Source organism: Elgaria multicarinata, chromosome 7 (assembly GCF_023053635.1).
Source record: "Elgaria multicarinata webbii isolate HBS135686 ecotype San Diego chromosome 7, rElgMul1.1.pri, whole genome shotgun sequence".
In the NCBI taxonomy this organism is placed as follows: Eukaryota; Metazoa; Chordata; class Lepidosauria; order Squamata; family Anguidae; genus Elgaria; species Elgaria multicarinata.
Window position 1 is genome coordinate 55,095,478 of NC_086177.1, and position 23,646 is coordinate 55,119,123.

The following is a 23,646-nucleotide window of genomic DNA, read 5'->3' on the forward strand; positions in this document are numbered from 1 at the left end:
TCAAATCTCCAGGGCCCGATGAACTGCATCCTAGAGTAATGAAGGAGCTAGCGGAAGAACTCTCAGAACCTTTGTCTATTATCTTTGCAAAATCATGGAAGACGGGTGAGGTGCCGGACGACTGGAGGAGGGCTAACGTTGTCCCTATCTTCAAAAAGGGCAAAAAGGAGGAACCTGGGAACTACAGACCAGTCAGTCTGACATCCATCCCTGGGGAAATTCTGGAGCAGATTATAAAGAAGTCAATCTGTAAACACCTTGAAATCAATGCGGTGATCACTAGAAGCCAACATGGATTTGTCAAGAACAAGTCCTGTCAGACAAATTTGATCTCATTTTTTGATAAGGTAACCTCCCTTGTGGACCATGGGAATGCTGTGGACGTCATATATCTTGACTTCAGCAAAGCTTTTGACAAAGTACCACATGACATTCTGAATTATTATTATTATTATTATTATTATTATTATTATTATTATTATTATTATTTCTTACCCGCCTCTCCCTTTGGATCGAGGCGGGGAACAACATTAGAACAAGAATCAATATATCTTAAAAACAAACTAGCTAAAAGTGGGCTAGATGGAACAACTATTAGGTGGATTCACAGTTGGCTACAGAATCGGACTCAAAGAGTACTTATCAATGGAACCTTCTCAAACTGGGGAGAGGCAACGAGTGGGGTACCACAGGGCTCAGTGCTCTTCAACATTTTTATTAATGATTTGGACGAGGAGGTGCAGGGAACGCTTATAAATTTGCAGATGACACCAAATTGGGTAGGATAGCTAATACCCTGGAAGACAGAAACAAACTTCAAAGTGATCTTGATAGGCTGGAGTGCTGGGCTGAAAACAACAGGATGAAATTTAATAGGGATAAATGCCAAGTTCTACATCTAGGAAATAGAAACCAAATACAAGTTACAAGATGGGGGATACTTGGCTCAGCAATACTACAAACGAGAAGGATCTTGGAATTGTTGTAGATTGCAAGCTGAATATGAGCCAACAGTGTGATATGGCTGCAAGAAAGGCAAATGCTATTTTGGGCTGCATGAATAGAAGTATAGCTTCCAAATCACGTGAGGTACTGGTTCCTCTCTATTCGGCCCTGGTTAGGCCTCATCTAGAGTATTGCGTCCAGTTCTGGGCTCCAGAATTAAAGAAGGACGCAGACAAGCTGGAGCGTGTTCAGAGGAGGGCAATCAGGATGATCAGGGGTCTGGAAACAAAGCCCTATGAAGAGACTGAAAGAACTGGGCATGTTTAGCCTGGAGAAGAGAAGATTGAGGGGAGACATGATAGCACTCTTCAAATACTTAAAAGGTTGTCACACAGAGGAGGGCCAGGATCTCTTCTCGATCCTCCCAGAGTGCAGGACACGGAATAACGGGCTCAAGTTAAAGGAAGCCAGATTCCAGCTGGACATCAGGAAAAACTTCCTGACTGTTAGAGCAGCATGACAGTGGAATCAGTTACCTAGGGAGGTTGTGGGCTGTCCCACACTAGAGGCCTTCAAGAGGCAGCTGGACAAACATCTGTGCTTTAGGGTGGATTCCTGCATTGAGCAGGGGGTTGGACTCAATGACCTTGTAGGCCCCTTCCAACTCTGCGATTCTATGATTCTATGATTCTATTCCAATCACAGCATTTTCATTGTCTGGTTCACATGATTGAGGTTGGGTTACTAATATAAAGTTATGTTGCAATCTGCGAGTCCAAAACCGGTTGAATTCTGTACCTAAAGTGTTTTTTTTATTATTATTATTATTTGGAGTCCTCCTTGGATAGCATCTTTTGAAACCTGTGTTACAACATAAAGCATGCCAGATTCTGACATGGTCTTGCAACCAGACAGTGGTTTTCCCTGGTGGTGTATGGCCCAATGAAAAGTAGTGATGTGCCATGATTTGTGTAATGTGCTCCCAGTAGATATGCAGAACTTAGGGTTTCCTTATTAGCAATTTAAAATATATATTTAATTTTCTGACAAAAGTTAATGTAAAGATGTACAGCATATAGATGCTATACTTACGGCTTATTGTTAAACATAGGCTTTTAATACTTTGAACAACACCCTTCAAAACATCAAAAGTTTGCCTTGGACTCACTAATAAATACAAGCTGTGTTCTTTCTGACTAATAAATACAAGCTGTGTTCTTTCTCAAACCAATACTCAGGAGTACATTTTATTGATTGCACTGTGTCATACACCCAGGTAAGTATGTGTAGAATTGCAGCCTTAACCTTTGATTAAACAGCTAAATATAAGCTGCCTCTCGATAAGATTATAGGGGTGGGTGGGTAATCTACCTTTGAGTTTGCCACATTTAATGCCACATGGATTCTGGTTCGGCAAGAATGCACAGAGCAAATAGACAGAGAAACATCTGTAATTTAGCCACATTTTTTGTGTGGGTCCCACAGATGTCTGAGCCTTGTGTGCTGCAGAGTGGTAAAGCAGCAGTTTCTGCAGCTGAAACTCTCCCCACGGCCTGAGTTCAATCCCAGCGGAAGCTGGTTTCAGGCAGCCGGCTCGGGTCAACTCAGCTTCCATCCTCCCGAGCTTGGTAAAATGAGTACTCAGTTAGCTGGGGGAAAGGTAATAACGGCCGGGGAAGGCAACGGCAAACCACTCCGCTATAAGGCCTGCCAAGAAAACATCAGCGAAAGCTGGTGTCCCTCCAAGGGTCAGTAATGAGTCAGTGCTTGCATGAGAGGTTCCTTTCCTTTCCTTTTCCACAGATGTCTACCAATTAAAACAATTTGCTAAATCATCTTGTGCCTCACAATTGTTGTTAATAATAAATGTTGCTACCATACTTGACTGTGAATAAAGCAGGTGCTGGGAGAACTTCTTTTGTCTCTCTGATGAATGAATGTCATGCTTCACATTTTCTCTCTCCTGGAATTAGTCTTTTTTTTTAAAAAAAAAAAAAGTTTCTAAATTTCTTCAGTACGTTTAATATATTATAGACATTATGTTAATGACTTTCCATAGAAAATCCCGCCCAGGTATTTAATGACTGGATACAAGCAACCCCCTGGCAGAAGAGATTTCCCCTGCCCCCATCACCCCAATCTGCTTCCTCCTTCCGCCAAAGCAGATCTGAGAGCGGCACAGCAGGGAGGAGAGGAAGGGGAAGTCCTGTTGCATGTTGCTTGTGTGACATTGAATTTAACCCATACTGTGCATAGGGTTCATTTAAAAATAGCTGATAACTGGTTAGAAAATATGCTACTGTAGGAGGTGCATCCTGAAACTGATATGGGGTGAGCCAGATTTCTATGGCAGCAGTAAAAGGTAGATTTACAGGAGGATTTTAAAGACTGCAGCGTTCTTCCGTTCTGAATATTAACCAATTATATAGAAATACAGCCAGGGCTAAGGTTACTACATGGAGGGGGGCAATCTGTGCCCCTCCAGATGTTTTGGCCAACTCCCATCAATCTTATTCAGCATAGTCAATGGGGAGAGTTGATGGGAGTTGTGACCCTCCAAATCTTGGCCTACAAATTGCCCAACCCTATACTAAATCAAGGAAATAGTGTGCAGTCCTTTGGAAGCTTTTGTATATACTCAATGTTAAACACATCCACATTGCAGATTAATAAACCTCTAGGAGTAATCTTGTCTCTTCTGAACTGAGCAGCACATTTATTTATTTTTACTGAACTGGTAAGTGGTAGTAGTTGGTTTGTTTGTTTTTTACCTTCAGGTTGTTTGTTTGGAGTCCTTATTGTGGATTTAGGGAGGGAGGGAGGAAGGGAGGGAGGAAGATGCGCTGGCAGCTAAGCTTTTTCTACATCTACTTCTAAATTTCTTTTCTTTTTTTAGTTTCCTCTTGCATTACCACATATAAGAAGACACCACCTCCAGTCCCACCAAGAACCACCACCAAACCCTTTATCTCTATCACAGCCCAGAGCAGCACAGAATCTGCTCAAGATGCCTACATGGATGGACATGGACAGAGGGGAGATATCATCAGTCAGTCAGGACTTAGCAACTCCACAGAGAGCTTGGACAGTATGAAGGCACTGACAGCTGCCATTGAAGCAGCCAATGCGCAGATCCATGGCCCAGCCAGCCAGCATGTGGGCAACAACACTGCGACTGTCACCACCACAACCACCGTTGCCACTGTTACTGCAGACGACAGAAAGAGGGAGCATTTCAAGAAAAACAGATGTCTGTCCATTGGAATTCAGGTATAAATAAAAGGCAGAAACTGAAGCACCATCACTGGCATTGAGCCATTTTTTTAAAAAATCTCTGAAAGAGTCCAGCTACGAATCCCTTTGTTTTGGTTACTTCCCAGTTCCACTTTAGTTTAGATAACCTAAATGGCAATTAGATTTCCTTTTAAGCCCTTCAAGTTTCATTAATTAATCTTAAATATATTAGATGTAAGGGTTTAGCAAGGCTTCTGGCTGTTTAATATATTCTGCTTATTTGAATTAGCACTCAGAGGCCTAAACCTCTGATTCATAACCCAGCAGGAGTCAGGAAAGCATGAATGAAATCACTGAAAGAGAATGTGTAAAGCGATGATTTACATTGCACTATCACCAGAGAAATGTTTTCAGCCAGTTTAGCTGAATTGTCACTGCTTATTCATGCATCACATAACAACTGTTACTCACTTGAATGCAGCAGCATTGTTCTATTTAGCTGTTAAATCAGCAGGGAGGGCGCAAGGATAAGATCTGTCTGATTCACCCTTGTTTAAAATAAATTAAACTTCAGTCTGATTCAAATGTATGGGAACTAGCGGTCCCTCTCCCTCCCTCCCTCCCTCCCCCCCTCTCTCTCTGAGGTGGCAAACTTTAATGTGGGATGGCGTTTTTACCTGGGGGATGCTTGCAGACAAGTAACCGCTCCCCTGTATAGCAGAATCCTTGTATTTTAGTTAGTTATTTAAACTGTTTTATCCTGTTCTTCAGTTGTAAAAACACTCCTAGAGCAGACTACAAAGATCAATAATAAGACCATCCCTGCTTACAGTCTAAAAGTTATGATACAAAAGGAGAAAGGATTGGGAGGAAAGAGGGGAAAAGCAAATTTAGGCTGCGCTACTTAGTTACAAAATGACAGCACCATCAGTGGAGGCTGGTGGCTCCAATGTCAGTCAGGCTGTGAATCCGCTCTGGGTTTCAGTCAGAACTCTGAAGGAGCTAGCTTCTTTGGGGTTCTGACTGAAACCCAGAGCGGATTCACACACCTCTTAACATCAGAGCCACCAGCCTCCACTGACCAGCCTCCACAGAGCAGGTAGACCTGCTGCCGTGGTGGGCTGATCACAGTTCAAACAGGCCTGGAGGTGGGCCTCGAAGAAACAGCCTTGCCTCCTAACCTTCCCTTCCTCCCTGGGCAGTTGGATCGGACGGCCCAGCTGTTTGCCTCGCTGTCCAGCCATCCTTTCACTAATGAACTCAGGGTGGCATATAAAGGGGGTGTTGAAACTCTTTTGGCGCTAGAGCTGGATTCGGAGAACCTGGCGGTGGGGACAGAGGCAAAAGGGGGTCAGGCCAAGCTATCAAAAATAACAGCATATTTTAACTTCAAGCTCTTACTGGAAGTAACTAAGGCTTAGGAGATTTCAATCTCTTAGAATGGAAAGGAAATCGTACAAAAGCCAGGAAGCCACCAAATGATAGCTGGGGGGGGGGGTGAATAGGAACCACCAGGTGAGGTGTGTGGCATTCTGGGGAACGCCAGAGGGTCAGATTTGAACCCTGGCCAGAGATTTAACATCCCTGGCATATAATGTTATCCCCCCTTCTAATGTTATCCTCATAGCAATCCTGTTCCTGTGGTATGAATTAAGATGAGAGGGAGAGAGGGAGAGAGAGAGGGGTGGGGTGGGGGGATTGAGCCCAAGGTCACTCAGTGAGCTTCATTGCTGAGTGAGGATTTGGCCCTGGGTCTGCCTGGTCCTAGTCTAGCACTCTGACTACATTGGTACAGTCCTCCCATTCGCTGCACATTTGGATCAGACTTTCATTACCTCAGACGGAAAGAAGCAAACACCACCGGCAGCTCCCTCCCACTCCTACACACACACACCCCTACACACACACCAAATTCTTTGACATTACAATTTTACTTACCGTCTGCCCTACTTAGAATAAAGGCAGATATGCAGTATGTTCCTGATTGCTTGCCACCTTGCTATGTATCTTCTGGATCTTGCTTGCTGAACAAAAACAACCTTAGTTGGGCCGACTGCCATTTTAACAATCCAAGCCACCCACTATTTCAGAGCAGTAAATGCTGTTCTTAAGCTGGCATGCACAGAAATCCAGGAATGATTGTGAGTATTGCTCAAACAACCATCTAATCCCAGAAGGCCACAATGCAGAGAGCACAGAGAAAAGCAGAAAGGGAACAGTTTTAACATGCGAGTCCCTATTCAGAAGGCTCTTTGCCAAAGGTAGCAAGGTCTTGGCATGTTAGAACAACAGAAACGGTGGTACATCCTTCCCTGGCACCGTGCACATGTGTCCCTCTCTTCTTTTAATTGGGCATCTCATATAACAGGTAGGGCCTCCAGAGAGGAAGTTGTTGAACCAGCACTATTTCTCCTGCACCAGAGCTTTGACACACACACTCCACACACACACAAATAAACTTAACACATTCCATATGGTCTTTGGTCCTGCCCCTCTTCCATGGCATATCTGTTGCCCTCTACTTATGGAGGGTGATGGTCTGAAGAGCATCCTGTATCTGTGGAGTGTTTCCATGCATACCAGGAGGCAGATTTTGCAACATGCTGATTCAAATGGCTAGAAGTTCTCCTTCAGGTATCAGCCTCCACTTGTAGAGGGCAGTGGATGTGCCAAGGGACAGAGGTGGGGCTGAAGTGCTCCATCTAGCCACGGGTTCGATTTATCTGTATACCAAACCCCTGAATAGGGCCCAGTTTCATGTAAACGAGGAGGCATTCAATCAGGAGCCTGTACAATGAACTAATCACAAGAATAAGATTTTTAACATGAAGAAGGAAAGTAATCTCTAAAACAATATTTCTTTTGTATTTATATCCTGCCTTTCCTCCAAGGAGCTCAAGGCGGCGTACATGGCGCTTCCCCCCTGCCTTATATCCTCACAACAACTCTGTGAGGTAGGTTAAGCTGAGAGATAGTGTCTGGCCCAAGGTTGCCTATTAAGCTTGATGGCTGACTGTGGTTTTGAACCTGGGGCTCCCCAGTCCCAGTTCAACACACCATCCACCACATCACACTGGCTCTCAGTTACATCATGCTGGCTATAATGACTTGGATCCAACCAAGGCGGGTCTCTGATTTCTGCCAATTTTCCATTGCAGCTGAAGTCCAGCTGCTGTACTGAATGTATTCCAGAGGATTTCCTGATCCTCAGGCATGGCTTTGGAGGGTAGGAGGGTGCACTGGAGGCCACACTGGAAGGGATGAGAAGGTGGAAGAGCCTTGCTCTGTTCATGGGACTGGAATTGTGGGTCTTAGGTTCCACTCCAATGTTTGATGATGATGATGATGATGATGATGATGATGATGATGATGAGAGGAGTACAGGGACAAGCCCCTTTCAGAAATTTGACTTGCAGTGTAATGCAAGGTCACTGGAAAGCATGGCAAGAGTATTGCATGAATGGAGGAATAAGAGAGAACCAGAATGAGAGGTAATGCCAGCAGACTAGGCAGACAATTGGTGTGTCTTTGGCGTGCCATTTGTTACCATCTGTTCGGTGATTGTAAACTTTGAACAAAAACAAAAAAAATAGAAAAGGAATTGAACACAGGGGAAGGGGAAGGGGAAGGACAAGTGAAGTTGGGCAGTGAACGTGTCCATCATTTGCAGGAGCTCCTGCAGAGGACGGGTGCCTGCTTCATGTCTTTTCCCAATGGGAGAAGGTGCAGAGCAAGTGATGTAGCTTTGCTGCATATGGGCCCTCCCCAATGGATGAAGCCCCATGCACAGTGAAGCCAGTTCCCAGCAGATCCGCTGTGAGGATTGTCATCCCAATGCACCCAAGTGATGTCAAGAGGTTTAGCCATGCCCCTTTGATGTCCTTCAGCCTGGGGAAGGCTGAGTGGGTGGTTTGTGTCATCCAGCCTCTACCCTCCCATGATGTGTGTCATCCAGCCCCATGGTTGCCCACTCAGGGTCCTCAAGGTTTCAGACAGGAGTCTTTCCCAGCCCTACTTGGAGATACAAGTGACTGAGCATGGGACCATTTGCAAGGAAAGCTCATGAACCTACTGGAGTGAAACTTGCAGTGTGTGTGTGTGTGTGTGTGTGTGTGTGTGTATTTCCATGGATGATGTAGGAAGGATTCAGAGCATTTACCATAGGTAAATAACATCCACAATGGCTCAGTTTGCATGTAATCTCAATTTGTGGGTTTAACCCCTAAACAACCCAGAGTGCCTGGGTTTGTATGTCACACTAACAATCTATGTAAAGGGCAATGCTGGATTGTTAATAGAAAGTGGAAATGAGGAAAATGCTGAAAACAGTGTGCTTGCTCACTCCCACTCACCCCACCAATTCATGGGTTAAATTATTTACAATTCAGCATTATGTGCAAACTGGGCCATTGCCAGTGATCAGGAAAATGTCTGAGATGTTCACCGGGTATCCTGAGAGCTACTGCTTATCCAGCTCTCATTTTGGCATTAGATATTGAACATCCATCTGCCTTACCTTCACACCTGCCACAAAATTGCTTTATCTATTCCAGCCCATATTCGAAAATACACTTGCAAAATACACTATGGAGGCACAGATGTTATATTCAGTTGCAATGACCTCCAGTAATCATCAATCCATTGTAGTAATATGCAGTTCATCTGTTTTTAAAATCCTGCTATAATCCGCTGAGTCCCTAACAAAATTTAGTCAAAGCAGAGATAATGCATGAAACTAATTGATCAATATTCTAAAGAAGTTATTGGAACGTGGCAATGAAGGTTACCCCAAAGTTTGCATAAATTTCAGCCAATCTGATGTGGAGCTCTTTAAACAGAAATGTAATGAGAAATCTAGAAAAACTGCTAAGATACGGGGAACTGGTTTGCGCATAACGCTAACCCATGGTTTCTTTAACCCAGGTTTAACCCATAGTTTGTTGCCCTACTTAAAGATCGTTTTCTCAATTCCTGGTTGTTTGTTTCCCTCCTCCCTCACCTTCCACCTTCCAGTATTCCAAATCCCTTTGCAACGCTGTAGTACTGGCATGTAAAGCAGCTGACTTCTTTTCTTTTACCGCTTTTACTCACCATCTCTGTAGCCTGGCGAAACAACCCATGAATAACCTATGGTTCTGGTTTCACACATAACGATAACCCCCATAGTTTAAATAAACCAGAACTCACAACCCTAAACAAACTAGAGGTTCTCTTTCTGTGTTGTTTGTGGTTAATAAACCATGGTTTGTTAGTGCAGCTGTACATCATGACAACCCAGAATTCAATAACCCATGGGTTAAATAAACCATGGGTTAGTGTAATGTGCAAACCAAGTAAATAAACCCTTGAATAATGTTACACAATGTCATTCATTCTATTTCTATTTGGTTATTCTGTTAGGTTGATGGTGGAGAGGAATCCTCTAGCTCAAGTGAAACCAGAGCAACCAGTAAGTTCCAATCCATAGGTGTTCAAGTAGAGGAGGAGAAGTGGTAAGCAAATATTAATTTGATATTCTAAAGTCCACTGTCTGTTATCAGTGGTTGGCAACTATACTGATGGTAGTGGGAACAATTTAACTCTGACACTGAGGATTCAATCCAAGTCCTACATGTGTGCTACACACACACACAAGCACAAGCTCTCTTCTGATGTTTCCCTCACTTGCTGGACCGACACTTACACCACAAATATTTACAGAGGGGGGGCCTTCACGCATACAATAAAGGCCCCATACCTGCAGACGTCTGCCTCGTAGGTAATGACACCAGACGAAATACTACAAAGCACGCATGGCTACTTGTGATGACTCCCCTCCTCCTTCATGTGTGGGTCCATTGTGAGGGGAATGTCTGAAGAGAGCTAAGTTAATCAGCTGTACTTGGAAAAGAGGGTGGGTTCTGCTTTTAGCTTCTGAGAGACATTCCTTCATATTTGCATCCTTGCACAAACAAGCAGTGACATCATCTTAAGGAAAAATAAATGAACACATTCAAAAGTAATGAAGGCCCACTCTAGTCCTTCCCAAGCCAGAAAAAAATGTTTTTCAAATTAGCAGTATGATGATGGCCACACATTCTTTGTACTACAATTTATAATGTTCTAGGAAATGCATTAAGGAGATCTTTGGATCCTATAAAACAATTATTTTTATGCAATCTTTTAAGAATTGTTATTTCGGATAGTTGTGATAAATGGGGAGTTACTGCTGTAATTTAGCAAAGATATAAATTCTAACCCATCAGGTACTTCCAGAGTAAAACTGCTGATTGATGAGGGATTGAAGCTGAATTGTCAGAAAATTATCTCCTCTAGTACACAAAAGGCTTATTGTTGCCATTTAGGTGTCTCATATATTTTGTTAACATGGCGCAATGAATATAAATCAGTGCCTCTTAAAGTAATAGACTTGTAAATGGAATGAATTTTCCTTGCCTCAGATCGAACACAGACACAGACAGACAATTTGAGATGGATATTTAGCAAACAAGTAAATCTGTTAGAAATCTTTACTGTTTCAGTGAAGACATATAATTGATCTAATAGCTTGTCATTATGCCCAAATGAACCACCAAAGTCTATTTTGAGACAGTGTTTATTTCCAGAATCTGCTTTCAGTGCTGTGGAATGTGTGAGGAAAGGAATTGCACCTCCTGTCCCAGTAACCACAATCCGCCTCCAATGCAATCAGAGAAGAGAATCTGCCAAAGTATTACCTCAGTTTTACCTTACAACTTGTAACCTAGTTGTTGAAAGTTGTATCTGAAATCATTTCATGATAAACTGTAGCTGGTGCAAATCATTTATCTGGAGTGCAAAGACCTAATATCAAGTTTCTGTATTTCTTGGTGCCATTTATTTAGGGGAATAAGAAATCTTTTGACACTGAAATAAACAATGAATAATAGTTTATGATATACATATAAAGTCTGTGTTTTTAGAAGTTTGGCATATGAAAGTGAGATAGTCATGAGAAGAAGGTACTATATTTTGGTAAAATCAATTAAGCACTTCTACACTGATATAATTTTATTTATTCCGTTTATATCCTGTTTTTCAGGCCTCTTGGGAATTCAAGACAGTTTGCTTTCCTAGAGGCTAGCAGTGTTTTTAATTTTAGTGGAACATACTTCCGACTAATTGTGCTTAGAATCATGGCACGGCACCTCAATTCTAAACACATTGGATTGGATCCAATTAGTTTCAGTCTGTGGACAGACTGCTGTATGAACTATCAGAGGTTTCCATCAGCAGAACTATGAAGGAGACCATTTTCACCTGTTTCCCCCTTCTCCATTGCAGCTCCCTGTGCACTCTCACAGGTGATCAGCAGGGAAAACAGCACAGCATCGGTTGTTTCCCCCACCCCTACGCATGCCAGTCGCCCAACCAGGATTACTCATGCCACGTTGTGGTTGCCGTGTCGTCCGAACACGGTGCACGATGTGCGCATAATTCATTTTCACCCAACCTGCAGCCCTTACTGCAAATAACAGGTTGTAGAGTAGGTGCAAATGCACTACGCCTGTGCCATGTGCATGTTTCAGACAACACAGTAACCCATGTCGCAGCATGAGTAATTAGGGCAATCCCGGTCATGTGATCTGCATGCGCTGGGTCAGGGGAAACAACCGACGTTGCGTTGTTTCCCCTGCTGATCTTCCAAACCCAAACTACCTATACAACTGCCTGGGGGAGCACAACAAGGGTGCCCACTTTCCCCTTTTTGCCATTGCTGTAGAACCCCTAGGACCCACTATTCTCTTGATTACTCTTTTTGCAGATAATGTTCTTCTATTTCTTTCCAATCCTGAAACAGCTATACTGGAACTTAAAAAAAATGTTGGCCACTTTTCAACACTATACTAGTCTTAAAATAAATTATGACAAATCTGACTTATTTTGCCTACAAACACCACTTCAAACCCAAAAGAAACTTCAAAATATTTATTTATTTATTTATTTATTTATTACATTTCTATACCGCCCAATAGCCGGAGCTCTCTGGGCGGTTCACAAAATATATCTCAACTATTTTTGAGTCATTCCTGTTTAAAATACCTGGGCATTCAAATATCAAAGGACTTGCAGTAGCTAGTTCCATGAACCTGTTAAAAAATAGATGAAACATAAATTAATAACATGAGCTAATATGAAGCTCTTCATTCTGGGCAACATTTGTCTCTATAAAAATGATTATTCTGCCCAAGCCTATTTTCCTTTTTCACATCCGCCCAGTAGATAGCAAACTGGGGGGAAATGGCAAAACTGAAGTACTTTGGCCACATAATGAGAAGACTGGATACCCTGGAGAAGAGGCTGATGCTAGGGAAAGTGGAAGGCAAAAGGAAGAGGGGCCGACCAAGGGCAAGATGGATGGATGATATTCTGGAGGTGACAGACTTGACCTTGGGGGAGCTAGGGGTGGCGACAGCCGACAGAAAACCCTGGCGTGGGCTGGTCCATGAAGTCACGAAGAGTCGGAAACGACTGAACGAATAAACAACAAACAGGAGATTTATCAACAAGGGAGAAAAGTCTAGATTAATTAAGGCTGCACACTACCACAGCCAAATGAGAGGAGGATTTGCTATACTCAATTTATGATGGTATTTTGCCTCTTTTCAGATCAAGCAATTAACAAACATCCAAAGAAATGATATGGGCAGTTCCTGGGTTTCTATGGAAACATTAAATAACTGTCCCACTCCTAGCACTTAACAAGGCTGAAGTAGAGAGGATTGAAAACTCTTTTTTCAAAACAATACTCAAAATTTGGAGACCATGGGCCAAATTTCTTGCTACCTCCCCCTCCCCCCTGTACCCAATTTTAGACCACCCTACATTTGTAGGACCAGACAAACCAGCACAATCCCTGGGTTGAAAGAAGTGGAAGTTCCTCCATGTTAAAGATTTGTTTATAAGGGGAGAGCCCATGTCCCTCCCTCTCCTTAAGGTACATCTACAAGGGATGAGGGTTTCCTGACTACAAATTTTGCTAAAACGCTCACGAGAGAAGAGGGCATTCCTCAAGCACTAACAAACTTTGAAAATGCATGCTTATCCAAGAGTGATTCCAAGGAAGGTCTAGCCTCCATACTATATAACTGGCGAATTGGCATCTATGGAAACTCATCAGGATTTAAAATTAGTATGGGAAGCAGACCTGAAAACCATTATAATGAAGCACCAATGGTCCTGTCTCTAATCTACCCACCCACCTACCTCTGCTTCGCACAATTTTGGTACAAATAAGGGAGGCCACAATGAAGGTAATTTAGCAGTGGCACATCCTCCCAACTAATATACACAATCTTAAGAAGTCTCTTTTACCATTGTGCTGGAGAGGATGACCTTATGTCAGTTCCTTAATACATATGTGGCAATTATGTCTAATAGTTGTAGATTTTTGGAACCAAGTCCTTGCTACAATATGTGAAATTACTGAATAGTGAATTAAACATTGTGGAACCCTATTACTACTTACAATTTTCAAAGATGAGAATGAACACCTTTTACATAAGGACTTGATTGCTGTTATACTTGCAGCTGCCTAGCTTGAGATTGCATTAAATTGGAAATCATCTACTGGACAATCAATACAAAAATGAATGAACAGAATATGGAAAAAAAATATCTTTCTGAAAGCTGACACATAGACTGAGACTTACACAAGGACTGGAAAACTGAGCCTTAGTCATAGAAGTGTAATATCCATTTATTGCATATGCTAATGCACATTCAGCAACTCTTGCTCTTACACCTGCACAATTCAGATTCTGGAGTGATGCATTGTAACACTGCTAGCCACAATAGTCTGTACTTGTTTTGGTTTTGCATTTTATTAAAACTTGATTAAACACACACACACACACACACACACACACACACACACTAAAAAAACAAGGTATCAATTAAAGCACATCAATAAGAAAGAAATACACAGCACATACCAGATTAAAACCTACTCCAGGAAACAAATTGGTTTGTAAGCCAAAAGCCTGCCTAAATAAAAAATGTGTTTGTTTGCCAAGAGAAGGACAACAGAGATGGAGCTAACTTGGCCTCCCTTAGCAGGGAGTTCCAGAGCCAAGGAGCAGCCACCAAAAAGGCCCTCTCTCACTTTCCTGCCAAGCCCAATGGCAGCGGGGGCAGTGGCAGCTGGTTCTCAGTATGGCTGGTGGGGCAGAGGGTGGATTTCCAGAGGTGGAGCTGAGGGGGTTACCAGAGGCATGGCAGGGCGGAAATCCTATTCAGATTTACATGACAGGAAGCCCCATTCAATGTAGAGAGACTGATTTCTGAGTAAAATGCATAGGATTGCCAAAAAACAAAAGAAAACAATCTAGGAGAGATCATGACAGCAATAAGGGAGAGTTTGGGTCTGATCTCAGCACCACACTAAATCACACCTTTGCACTCTCATTTTCTACATCAAGTAGAAAAAGTGTTTTAACTCAACAGCACCCAATTGCACAAAGAGAAATAGAGATCATGTTTGCAAGGGAAAGTTTGAGTCTGATCCCAACACTACACTAAAGCATTCACATTTGTCTGGTTCTGCAGCAGTACATCACATGGAGAAGAGAAACCAAAGCAAGAAAGCTAACTTTAACTCCAGGAGTGCAAAGCAGAGGGTTGGGTGTTTGTGTGTCTGACCCATAGAACACCACCAAAAATAACTCCTTTGAGCTCACATCGCTCAGCTCCAAACTATTACACAGAAAGGGAAAATGAGGCATGTCATTGCCGTTCAGGTCAAACAACACCAGGAGTATAAAGCAGGGAGATCCCTAAAGAAACACTAAAGATCCAGCTGCAGCAGCAGCAGCAGCAGCAGTAGCACCCATTGCACAGAAAAGGCCCTCACTCACCCACCAAGTTAGTATTGAGCTGCATGCTTCAAGTTCAGAAAAGAAAACGTCTTCCCACCATGTTGGCCTGTGGGGACACAACGCTTCACTAGTCAAGTCTCGCAAGTGTTTAGATTGTGGAATCTATTGCTAAAGGACATATCAAGTGGCAATTTTCAGCCATTATAGAATAAAATGGCTATCATCCACATCTTACGCTACAATCCTATGCCCGTTTGGGAGTAAGACCCATGGAGACGAAATTACTGAATGGAGATACCTCTAGTTAAGTATGCTTAGCACTGCACAATACTCTTCTGCTTCAGGAACCAAGGGAAGGGCCGAAGAAGAATGTGTATTGTGCAGTTACAACTGCAACCACTCTGCCTGGCCATTTCAACTATTTAAATTATTTGAATACTGCCTTTCAGGCCAAAGTCTCTCAAGATAGCTCAGGTACAATTTAAAAACAGAAAACTATCTTTAAAAATACCGAAAAAATTGCAAAAATGGGATTGGTGTAAAAGCTAAATGGATCAGAATGGCCCCTATATATTTTTTAAAAGACATGCCAAAAACCACTGCATATGTTAGAGACACCTAAGAACAATATTTTAGCACTGAAAACCTAGCAATAGTTTATTCTATCAACCTTATAATGCCCAGAACCCATTTGGGACAGAACGGAATGGCCCAGAACGCCAACTTCCAAGTGAGCTAACCCATCTAAATTCACCAGTCACACATGACTAGATGGAAGAGACCGAATAAGCCATGAAACTTCCACAGCAATCACATTCCGATACCCTTTGTAGTCTGTATTCCGGAAAATGGCTCAGAATACCAACTTCCAAGTAAGCCAAATCTACCAAATTCACCAGTCACACAACTGTATTAGAAGGATGCAGTTAGCCAGAAAACCTCTGCAGAAACCACATTTGAGCACCTGTTCTGGGAGATAAACAATATCTCAGGAAAACGGACTGGAACAGAAACTTCCCAGTGAGCCAAACAAACCAATTTCACCAGATACACATGACTATATGGGAGTGATGTAATCAGCCAGAAATCCTGTCACAGAAACCACATCCCAGTACCCATTCCAGGCAACAGTCCATTTTCTGGTAAACAGTTGGAACGCCAACTTCCGAATGAGCCAAACCAAATAAATTCACCATTTTCATATGACTAGATGTGAGTGATGCAATAAGCTGTAAGCAAAGACTACCACTCAGTGCTGAAATGAAAAGTCATCTTTAATGTCTATTACAATAATATAGAATGAAAACAGTCTAAAAAATTACAGAAATACATCTTTAAGTGTTAGCCCTACCAAGTAACGTTTGACATCACCAAATGAAATTTATCAATATTTGCCTAATTAACCAGTGAAAACAATTGCTGTATGTAGTGCTAATCTTTCCCTTTGTATGGGATAAAGTAAGTTTACTTTTTTGGGAGTCTTTAAACTTGAACATTTCAGGCTGTTTATTCCCATTTGATTCAATACAGCATGTCAATTTTCATGGTAAGGATACACAGAAAACAGGTGTTATGACCTTTTAAACTGTCCATTGCTCAGAATAACTTAGTAATATTCAGTCTAGTGTAATGTATAAATTTGTTTGGTTTCACCACCTGCAAAATTGGCATTTTAGACTCAGGTCACCTAGCAACACACACACACACACACAATCTCTCATACAAACTGACCTGGTTTACATGATGATACGCCATACTCTCTATGGGTTATTTAACCCATGATGAGCCTTGGTGTGTGCTGGACACCATTTTTGAATATGTAGCCCCTGATGAGGTTGCAACATGTCTTCAGAACGGGGAGTTATGTGGGGATTAAACAACCCTTGCTTAACTCTCACATAACCACCAATGGCCGAGTTCAGATGACACGCCGCAACCCCAAAAATGGCACCCAGCAGGTGTCATGTTTCATCGTGCATTAAATAACCCACAGTGAGCCTGGTGTGTCATGCAAACTCAACCACTCTCGTCTTTTTTTCCTCTTCAAAAATTCTACAAGTTGCCCCCGTTCAGCCACATTGCATTCTCCACTCACTGACTCTCTTTCCAGACTGCTGGTAGTGGCAGCTGCTTCTATTCAGTCACATGGTAGGTTTCTTTTATTTTTTTAGCTGGAGAGTGAGTGGAGTCTCAAGTTGGTGCAGGCACCTGATGGGACTATGCACCCGCACCAATGGCCAATATGCAGCAGAAGATGGGGACCATCCAGAAAGGCACACAGAGATCACCCCAGGTTATATAAATGAGCATTATGTGGGACTGTTCCGCCAGTTGCCCTCCAGGAATGCCCCCTGCACATGCACAAATGCTGCATACACACAGTTTGCAAAATGAAGCAAGCAACGCTACTGCCAGTCTGCTGGAGGAAGCAAACAGCAGCAGCAGCTTGATAGCAGCCCGTGCAATTGGCACCACACATCTTGAAGAGAGTAAGAGAATGCTTTTGTGGCCACATGACGTGGGCCCGCCCAAGTATGCTCCCATCTCCTGCACTGAAAGAATCACGGCCTCTGAGCAGAACAGAAAGAAGGGCCTCTTCCAAGGATCTTAAAACCAGGGTAGGCTCATATGGGAGAATGTAGTTTTTCAAATAGTCTCAAGTTGAGTTATAGTTCATAATCAGACCTTTGAAGTGTGCCCAGAAATGGTCTGGCAGCCAATAAAAGCTGCTGTAAAAAGAAAGCTACTTCCTTCCTATAACCAGCCCAGCCAATAATTGGACTACAGCATTTTGCACCAACTGATGTTTCAGAACGCTTTTCAAAGGCAGCCCCATGCAGAATGCATCACTGTAGTCCAAACAAAATGTAACTAAGATGACATCTCCAGTAAAAGGCAGAATTGGCATACTGGCCTTAGCTCTGCAATGCTGCTGAAACCTGGACATCCTGGGTCAGGGCTCAATTCAGGAGCATATCCAACTGTGAACTCAAGTCTTCAAATAAGTATAACTCCATCCAACATAGGTTGAATCTCTATTCCTTGATCTGCCACTGAGCTGACCAGGAGCATCACTGTCTTGTCTGGATTGGTTCAGTTTGTTTATCCTCATCCAGTCCATTATTAACATGAGCATTGAGACAATGATTTAGAGCTCAAACAGCTTCCTTGGATTTAGCTGGAAAGTAGAGATGAAGTTGAGTATCATCAGCATACAGGTGGTTTTGAACCCCAAAACTCTGGACAACCTTCCCCAGCACTTTCAATGTGGAGGCCTGAGGACTACTGTAGATCAATGGCCACAGCATCAAACAGGACTCCCCCAGCACTACCTTCTGAAATTGCCCTTACAAAAAGAACCAGGGCAACATAAAACGTTGCCTCCAAGTTCCATCCCAGCCAGGTAGTCCAGGAGGATGACATGTTTGATGGTATCGAAAGCCACTGAGAGGTCCAACAGAAACAGCAGGAACACATTTTCCTGTCCAGTTTCCAGTATAGATAATCTCCAAGGTGAGTAAAGCGGTTTCTGTCCCATAACAAGATCTGAAGCCAGATTTAAATGGATCTAGACAATCTGGGTTCCACAGCAAATGGCAGCAATATTGTCCAAGAATGCAATATTGAAGACTTGTCAGAAGTTATCCAATAGGGTGGGTTTTTAAACAAATGTCTCACCACTGCCTCTTAGGCATGATGGAATCGTGTAAAGAGGGATTCACAGCTACCCTTATCACTTGGCCATTAGCCATGAAGGCAAAAGTCAAGCACACATTTGGTAAAACTCATCATTCCAAAGATCCTGTCCACATTCTCAGGCTGTACATACGGGAAAGTATCCATTATAACTGGACAAACAGATGCCGAAAATAACATCAGTTGGACCTGCACAAACTATGGCATCCATGTTGGCACAGTTGTAAGCAATTTTATTTGCAAAATGTGTACAAATTTGTTACAATAGGCAATCAAAAAGTCTGAAATTTTTGTTGTGGGCCAGAATGCAATAGGTCTTTGACCACCCAAAAGAGCTCTATTGGACCATTCTGTCCAGATGCAATGGCGTTGGAGAAAAACTCCATCTTTGCTACCACTGCTACTCCTACACCATGGAATAGGCCTAAAAAGTAGGGATGTACTCCGCTTCTAATTGGAACGGGGAATTAGAAGCGGAGCAGGGTGCTTCGCCTCCCCTTAAGGCGGAGGCGAAGAGGATTGGGGGGCCGGCGGAGCATGGCGAAGAGGATCGAGGTGAAGGTGGATCCTTCGCCTCGATCCGGAGCTCTGCCGGAAAGGTAACTGGGGTTTACCGAGCCCTGCCACTGTCGCTGTCGCCCATGTGGCGACAGCGGCAGGGCCCGGTAACCCCCCCTCCTCTCCCTTACCTGCCTCCGTCCGCGGTCCGTCGGCTTCTTCAATTGAGCCTGCGGTTCAACCAGGAAGTCTAGGCCGCACTTGCGGCCCAGACTTCCTGGTTGAACCGCGGGCTCAATTGAAGAAGCCGACGGACCGCAGATGGAGGCAGGTAAGGCCCCCCTCCCCCTTGGTCCCTTATTGGGCTCTGCCGCCGTCACCGCACAGGCAGCAACAACGGCAGGTCCCGGTAACCCCCCGCCGCCCTCCTCTCCCTTACCTGCCTCCGTCCACAGTCCGTCGGCTTCTTCAATTGAGCCCGCGGTTCAACCAGGAAGTCTGGGCCGCAAGTGCAGATACTCCAAGTCCCAGTGAGTCTAAACCCCACCAAGTAGTGATCTGTCAATGAAACCTGAACTATAGAAAGTTCCTCCACACCCATTGTGTTGGTATAGTTAGGGTTGCAGCATTAATTGATTCTATTTGTCAATAAACTATGAAATAAGAGTGCTAAACAAGTTAGAACTAGGTGATTACTTACCTGAAGTGGCAAAAGTATTTTCCATTAGTATAACTAGTCTTGTTCTCCCTCTCCCAGGATGGGCTGCCTTTTAGATGTGACACTAGGGGCTTTCTTACTTATAGTGGATAGGAAGAGTGGTTTTTGTCAGGATCATAGCTGAGGAAGGAAGGGTTAATTTAAGCCTTCCCTTTTAATACACTTGACCGGATTTCTAATGACATGTTTTTGCCCTCAGTTACAATATATCAAATGAAGAATTGTAGATATCACAGTAGCTTGCAAATCTTTCACCAACTGAAGTTTCTCCAATAAAAAGTTTCGCATTACCTGTTTTATCTCTCTCATTCTCTGGGACTAATCCAGCAACAGCCATCTGTTCTAAACGATAATAATGAAGCAAACTGAAACCATCACCAATACCATTGCTACTTACCATCTGTAAGTTCAGTTCAGCTCTGTTTTAAATGCATTTGTTTCACCCATAAGCCATAGCCAGTTCATATAAATTTGTGTGCAATTAAAACTTCAAGGCAACAAGATAAACAGTGCATAATTAACACAATCAAAACCATCTGTAAGTTGTTCAGCACCTGTTGTGCAAAAAGGAAAATCCCCTTTGACTAAAAATGTAAACAAGGTTCTCAAAAGAGATATAAAAGGAGAGGCAGAGAGATGAATACATGCAAATAAACCTGCTGTTGCTGTTCAGAACAGTCTCTGCATTGTGTTCTGTACTGGTTTAGCCAGTCTATGGTCTCATGGTTTTGTTCACCTTAGGCCAGGTAACTGTCATAGTTTTCAGAGGCTGTAATTATTGCACCTTGTGCCAGTGAGGCATGACTAAGCACAAAGGCACTGAAGTTTAAAGCACAAAAAGCAGGAAACTGAGGATCCTTACTCTGAGAAATACGGATGAAAGATTTATAAAACTACCACCACCACTAAGACTCAATTGGCAGGCAGCAGAGTCTAGATTGCGTCTAGAATGGGTCTGCACAACTAGGGACTGGTGTTAGGGAAATTTCCCCAAACCCAGTAGGGGAGGAATGACTCCAGACCGATCCAGATACAGAGGCTTTATTTTACTACGTACGCAGGAGAAGAGCTCACCTCCAGCAAGCTGAAGGCTGAACTCTCTGCCCATTATCCATACCAGCATACTTATATACTCATCAAAGTTGCTCTGGTGAAATCATACTTTTTCCTCCTCCCTCCCATGACTGATCGCAAGAACCCATACGTGCTCCATAGACAGAAAACCATTCTTACATAAACAATGCCATATTTTGCCAGCCTATGACCGGTACAAAATGTTGCATTCTGTTCTTCGATAAGCCCCCTCCCAAAGGACCCTTCGGAAAGTCCCAAGTATACCCTGACCCTCAGAATTCCTTGTCACTGGTTGTGTTACCAGGGGCTTAACAAAATGCCTTTATTTTCTGGCTACCCAGGGCTGCATAAACAGAAGGATTGGCAAGCCCATGGCTAGTGGGCAGCATTCAGTTTGATGGGTCACCAGTTGTGCAGGCCTAATTGAGAAAGAAACTTCGTCTTGACAGGCTTGTCCTGCTGGGTTCCGACTTCTAGATATGAGAAACAGAATGTGAAGGTAACAGGAAAGTTAACCTTTATAAAGATCTGCACAACTGGTGAACAACCAAGCCAGGTGCTTGACAACTCCCATGTTTTTTTTCTGTCCACGATAGATAGCAAATACAGGAATACATAAGCCTCTAGCATGCCATGGTGCGTGCCATGGCTTAGATTCAGCTTGGTGCATCGCAGGATGTGCCAGCTTGGTGCAGGAATATGGCAGTTTTGCAATTACACAGAATGTTTCATTAAGCAGAATGTAAGACAACAAAAGTTGATCTATATATTATATTCAGATTCAGTAAAATAACTGTGTGTTGTCCACTTAAGTGCAGCATCCGAAAACCTTCCTCTGACTAGGAAAAGCCCTGCTGCAGGCATGTATTCATAGCCCTGCCAGTGAGCTGTATGTAACCCTGTTTGATGAGCCTGTCGTGGTTTACCAATACCTATGTAGAGCTTGAATCAGTAATCAAGGTTTATTAGGCAATCTATATAATATTGTGCGTTTCTATTCTTTAGCCTTAAAATGATAACAACAGTCTAGGTCTGCCTTTCCGAACCTTGTGCCTCCCATCAGTCACAACCACCATGGCCAATGGTTAGGAATGCTGGGAATTGTAGTGCCAAAACATCTTGAGGGCACCAAATTTGGGGAAGGCTGGTCTAGGACATCTTAGAAGTAATCAGAGGACTGCTGTTTTCTTGGAGTATAAATTAACATTAGCAAGAGAACTTAGCTGAACATTCTGGTTCCCAAGACATCTGGAGAGACATTCCTTTGAACTATTTAGTTCTACAATGATGTTATATTAATTTCCACTGCAAACCCATGCTTCTTTTGACGGCATAGATGTTTACACAGGCCAGTGCCAAGAATAGTCAACCCAGTAGCAAGGCTGTACCACAGTGTTGTCTAAATAAATATAAAGGCACACAAAACTAGGTCACTCATTATCGTATGTTGAACAGAGCCTGTCTTTTACGATACATGTTTAGCTTCAGGACAGAGTGAGACGGTATATTCCTAAGTTTTAACATGTAATGGCTCTGGATGGAACTACATCATCTTCACATAAGAGGAGAGCTTTATATTGTCACAATTGGGATTTTGTGTTGTATGAAAAATCAGAATGTATGATTCTGCAGTGCCCATGTATACTGAGAAACCATCTCCTAGGGCCACTTTTATATGTCATAAATATAAAACGTTAAGACAAAAAAGGCAACATGAGAAGCTGACTTCAGCAGCTGCCTCATGGATTATGGGTTGGATCCAGGATCTGCTTTCCACGTGAGGAAGGGCTCCACTCACAGAAGGCCCCTCCGCTGAACCCCCATGCACACCACAGCTCTTGCCATTCAGAAGAGTTTCTGTGACTTCCTGTGTAGCATTTTCAGGGAGCTGGAGGGGTGCCAGGACAAGGAGGAAGCAAGAAAGTCCACTTCTACCAGCACAGTTGGTCCAGCTTAAATTTGTATCCAACTCTATGTGTTATACAGTTTAAGATAGAAAGGGACATGGGGCAGGTATGGGGAGTTCATTTCGTGTGACTTAAGCATTGCTTATACTTCACTAACGGCGCAATCCTATGCATGGTTAGACAGAAAAAAATGTTGGCTGGGAATGCTGGGAGTTGTAGGACGTTTTCCTGTCTAAACATGCATAGGATTGTGCCCTTATTCTTGTTAAGGTTGCTGTCATAACAGAGACATTGTTTATTGAATTTTCATGCCACCTATGGATCCTGTTGAGAGGTAGACTGCATAGGAGTAGCACACCACAGATAGAATGAGGAGATACTCCTATTCCAATACGTTAGCTTGTCTGTGTAAATGGAACTTACATAACTTACTTTTGCACTACTTAACACTGTTCTTCAAAACATGCAGCAGCATGACCAAAAATTCAGTGAGTCTATGCTGTTAGGCAAAAGGGGATCTGTGTGTGTCATGGATATTTATCGTGCTGAAAACGGCTTTGCTACTAAAGATTCCCCTTTCCTCGTACTGTACAATATTCCCTAGTACAACAATTCCCTCAAAACTCCTTCCTTGCCCCCGCCATGTTCCCTAGCTATTACTCTTTTGCCCAGTAAAACTAGCTTCTGAATTCGGTTGATGCTGCTTTTCCCATCAACAGGATGAGTCATACCTTGATGA

The 23,646-nt window shown here is 43.0% G+C and overlaps 1 protein-coding gene across 1 annotated transcript in view; it reads left to right on the forward strand.

Annotated features, from left to right (window-relative positions):
• DLGAP1 (DLG associated protein 1) overlaps positions 1 to 23,646 on the forward strand; it is a 166,447-nt gene that overhangs the window by 118,383 nt on the left and 24,418 nt on the right. The window contains exons 5-6 of the mRNA XM_063130592.1: positions 3,842 to 4,215; positions 9,580 to 9,671. Of these exons, the coding sequence (XP_062986662.1) occupies positions 3,842 to 4,215; positions 9,580 to 9,671 (466 nt within the window). The remainder of the gene's footprint in view (positions 1 to 3,841; positions 4,216 to 9,579; positions 9,672 to 23,646) is intronic.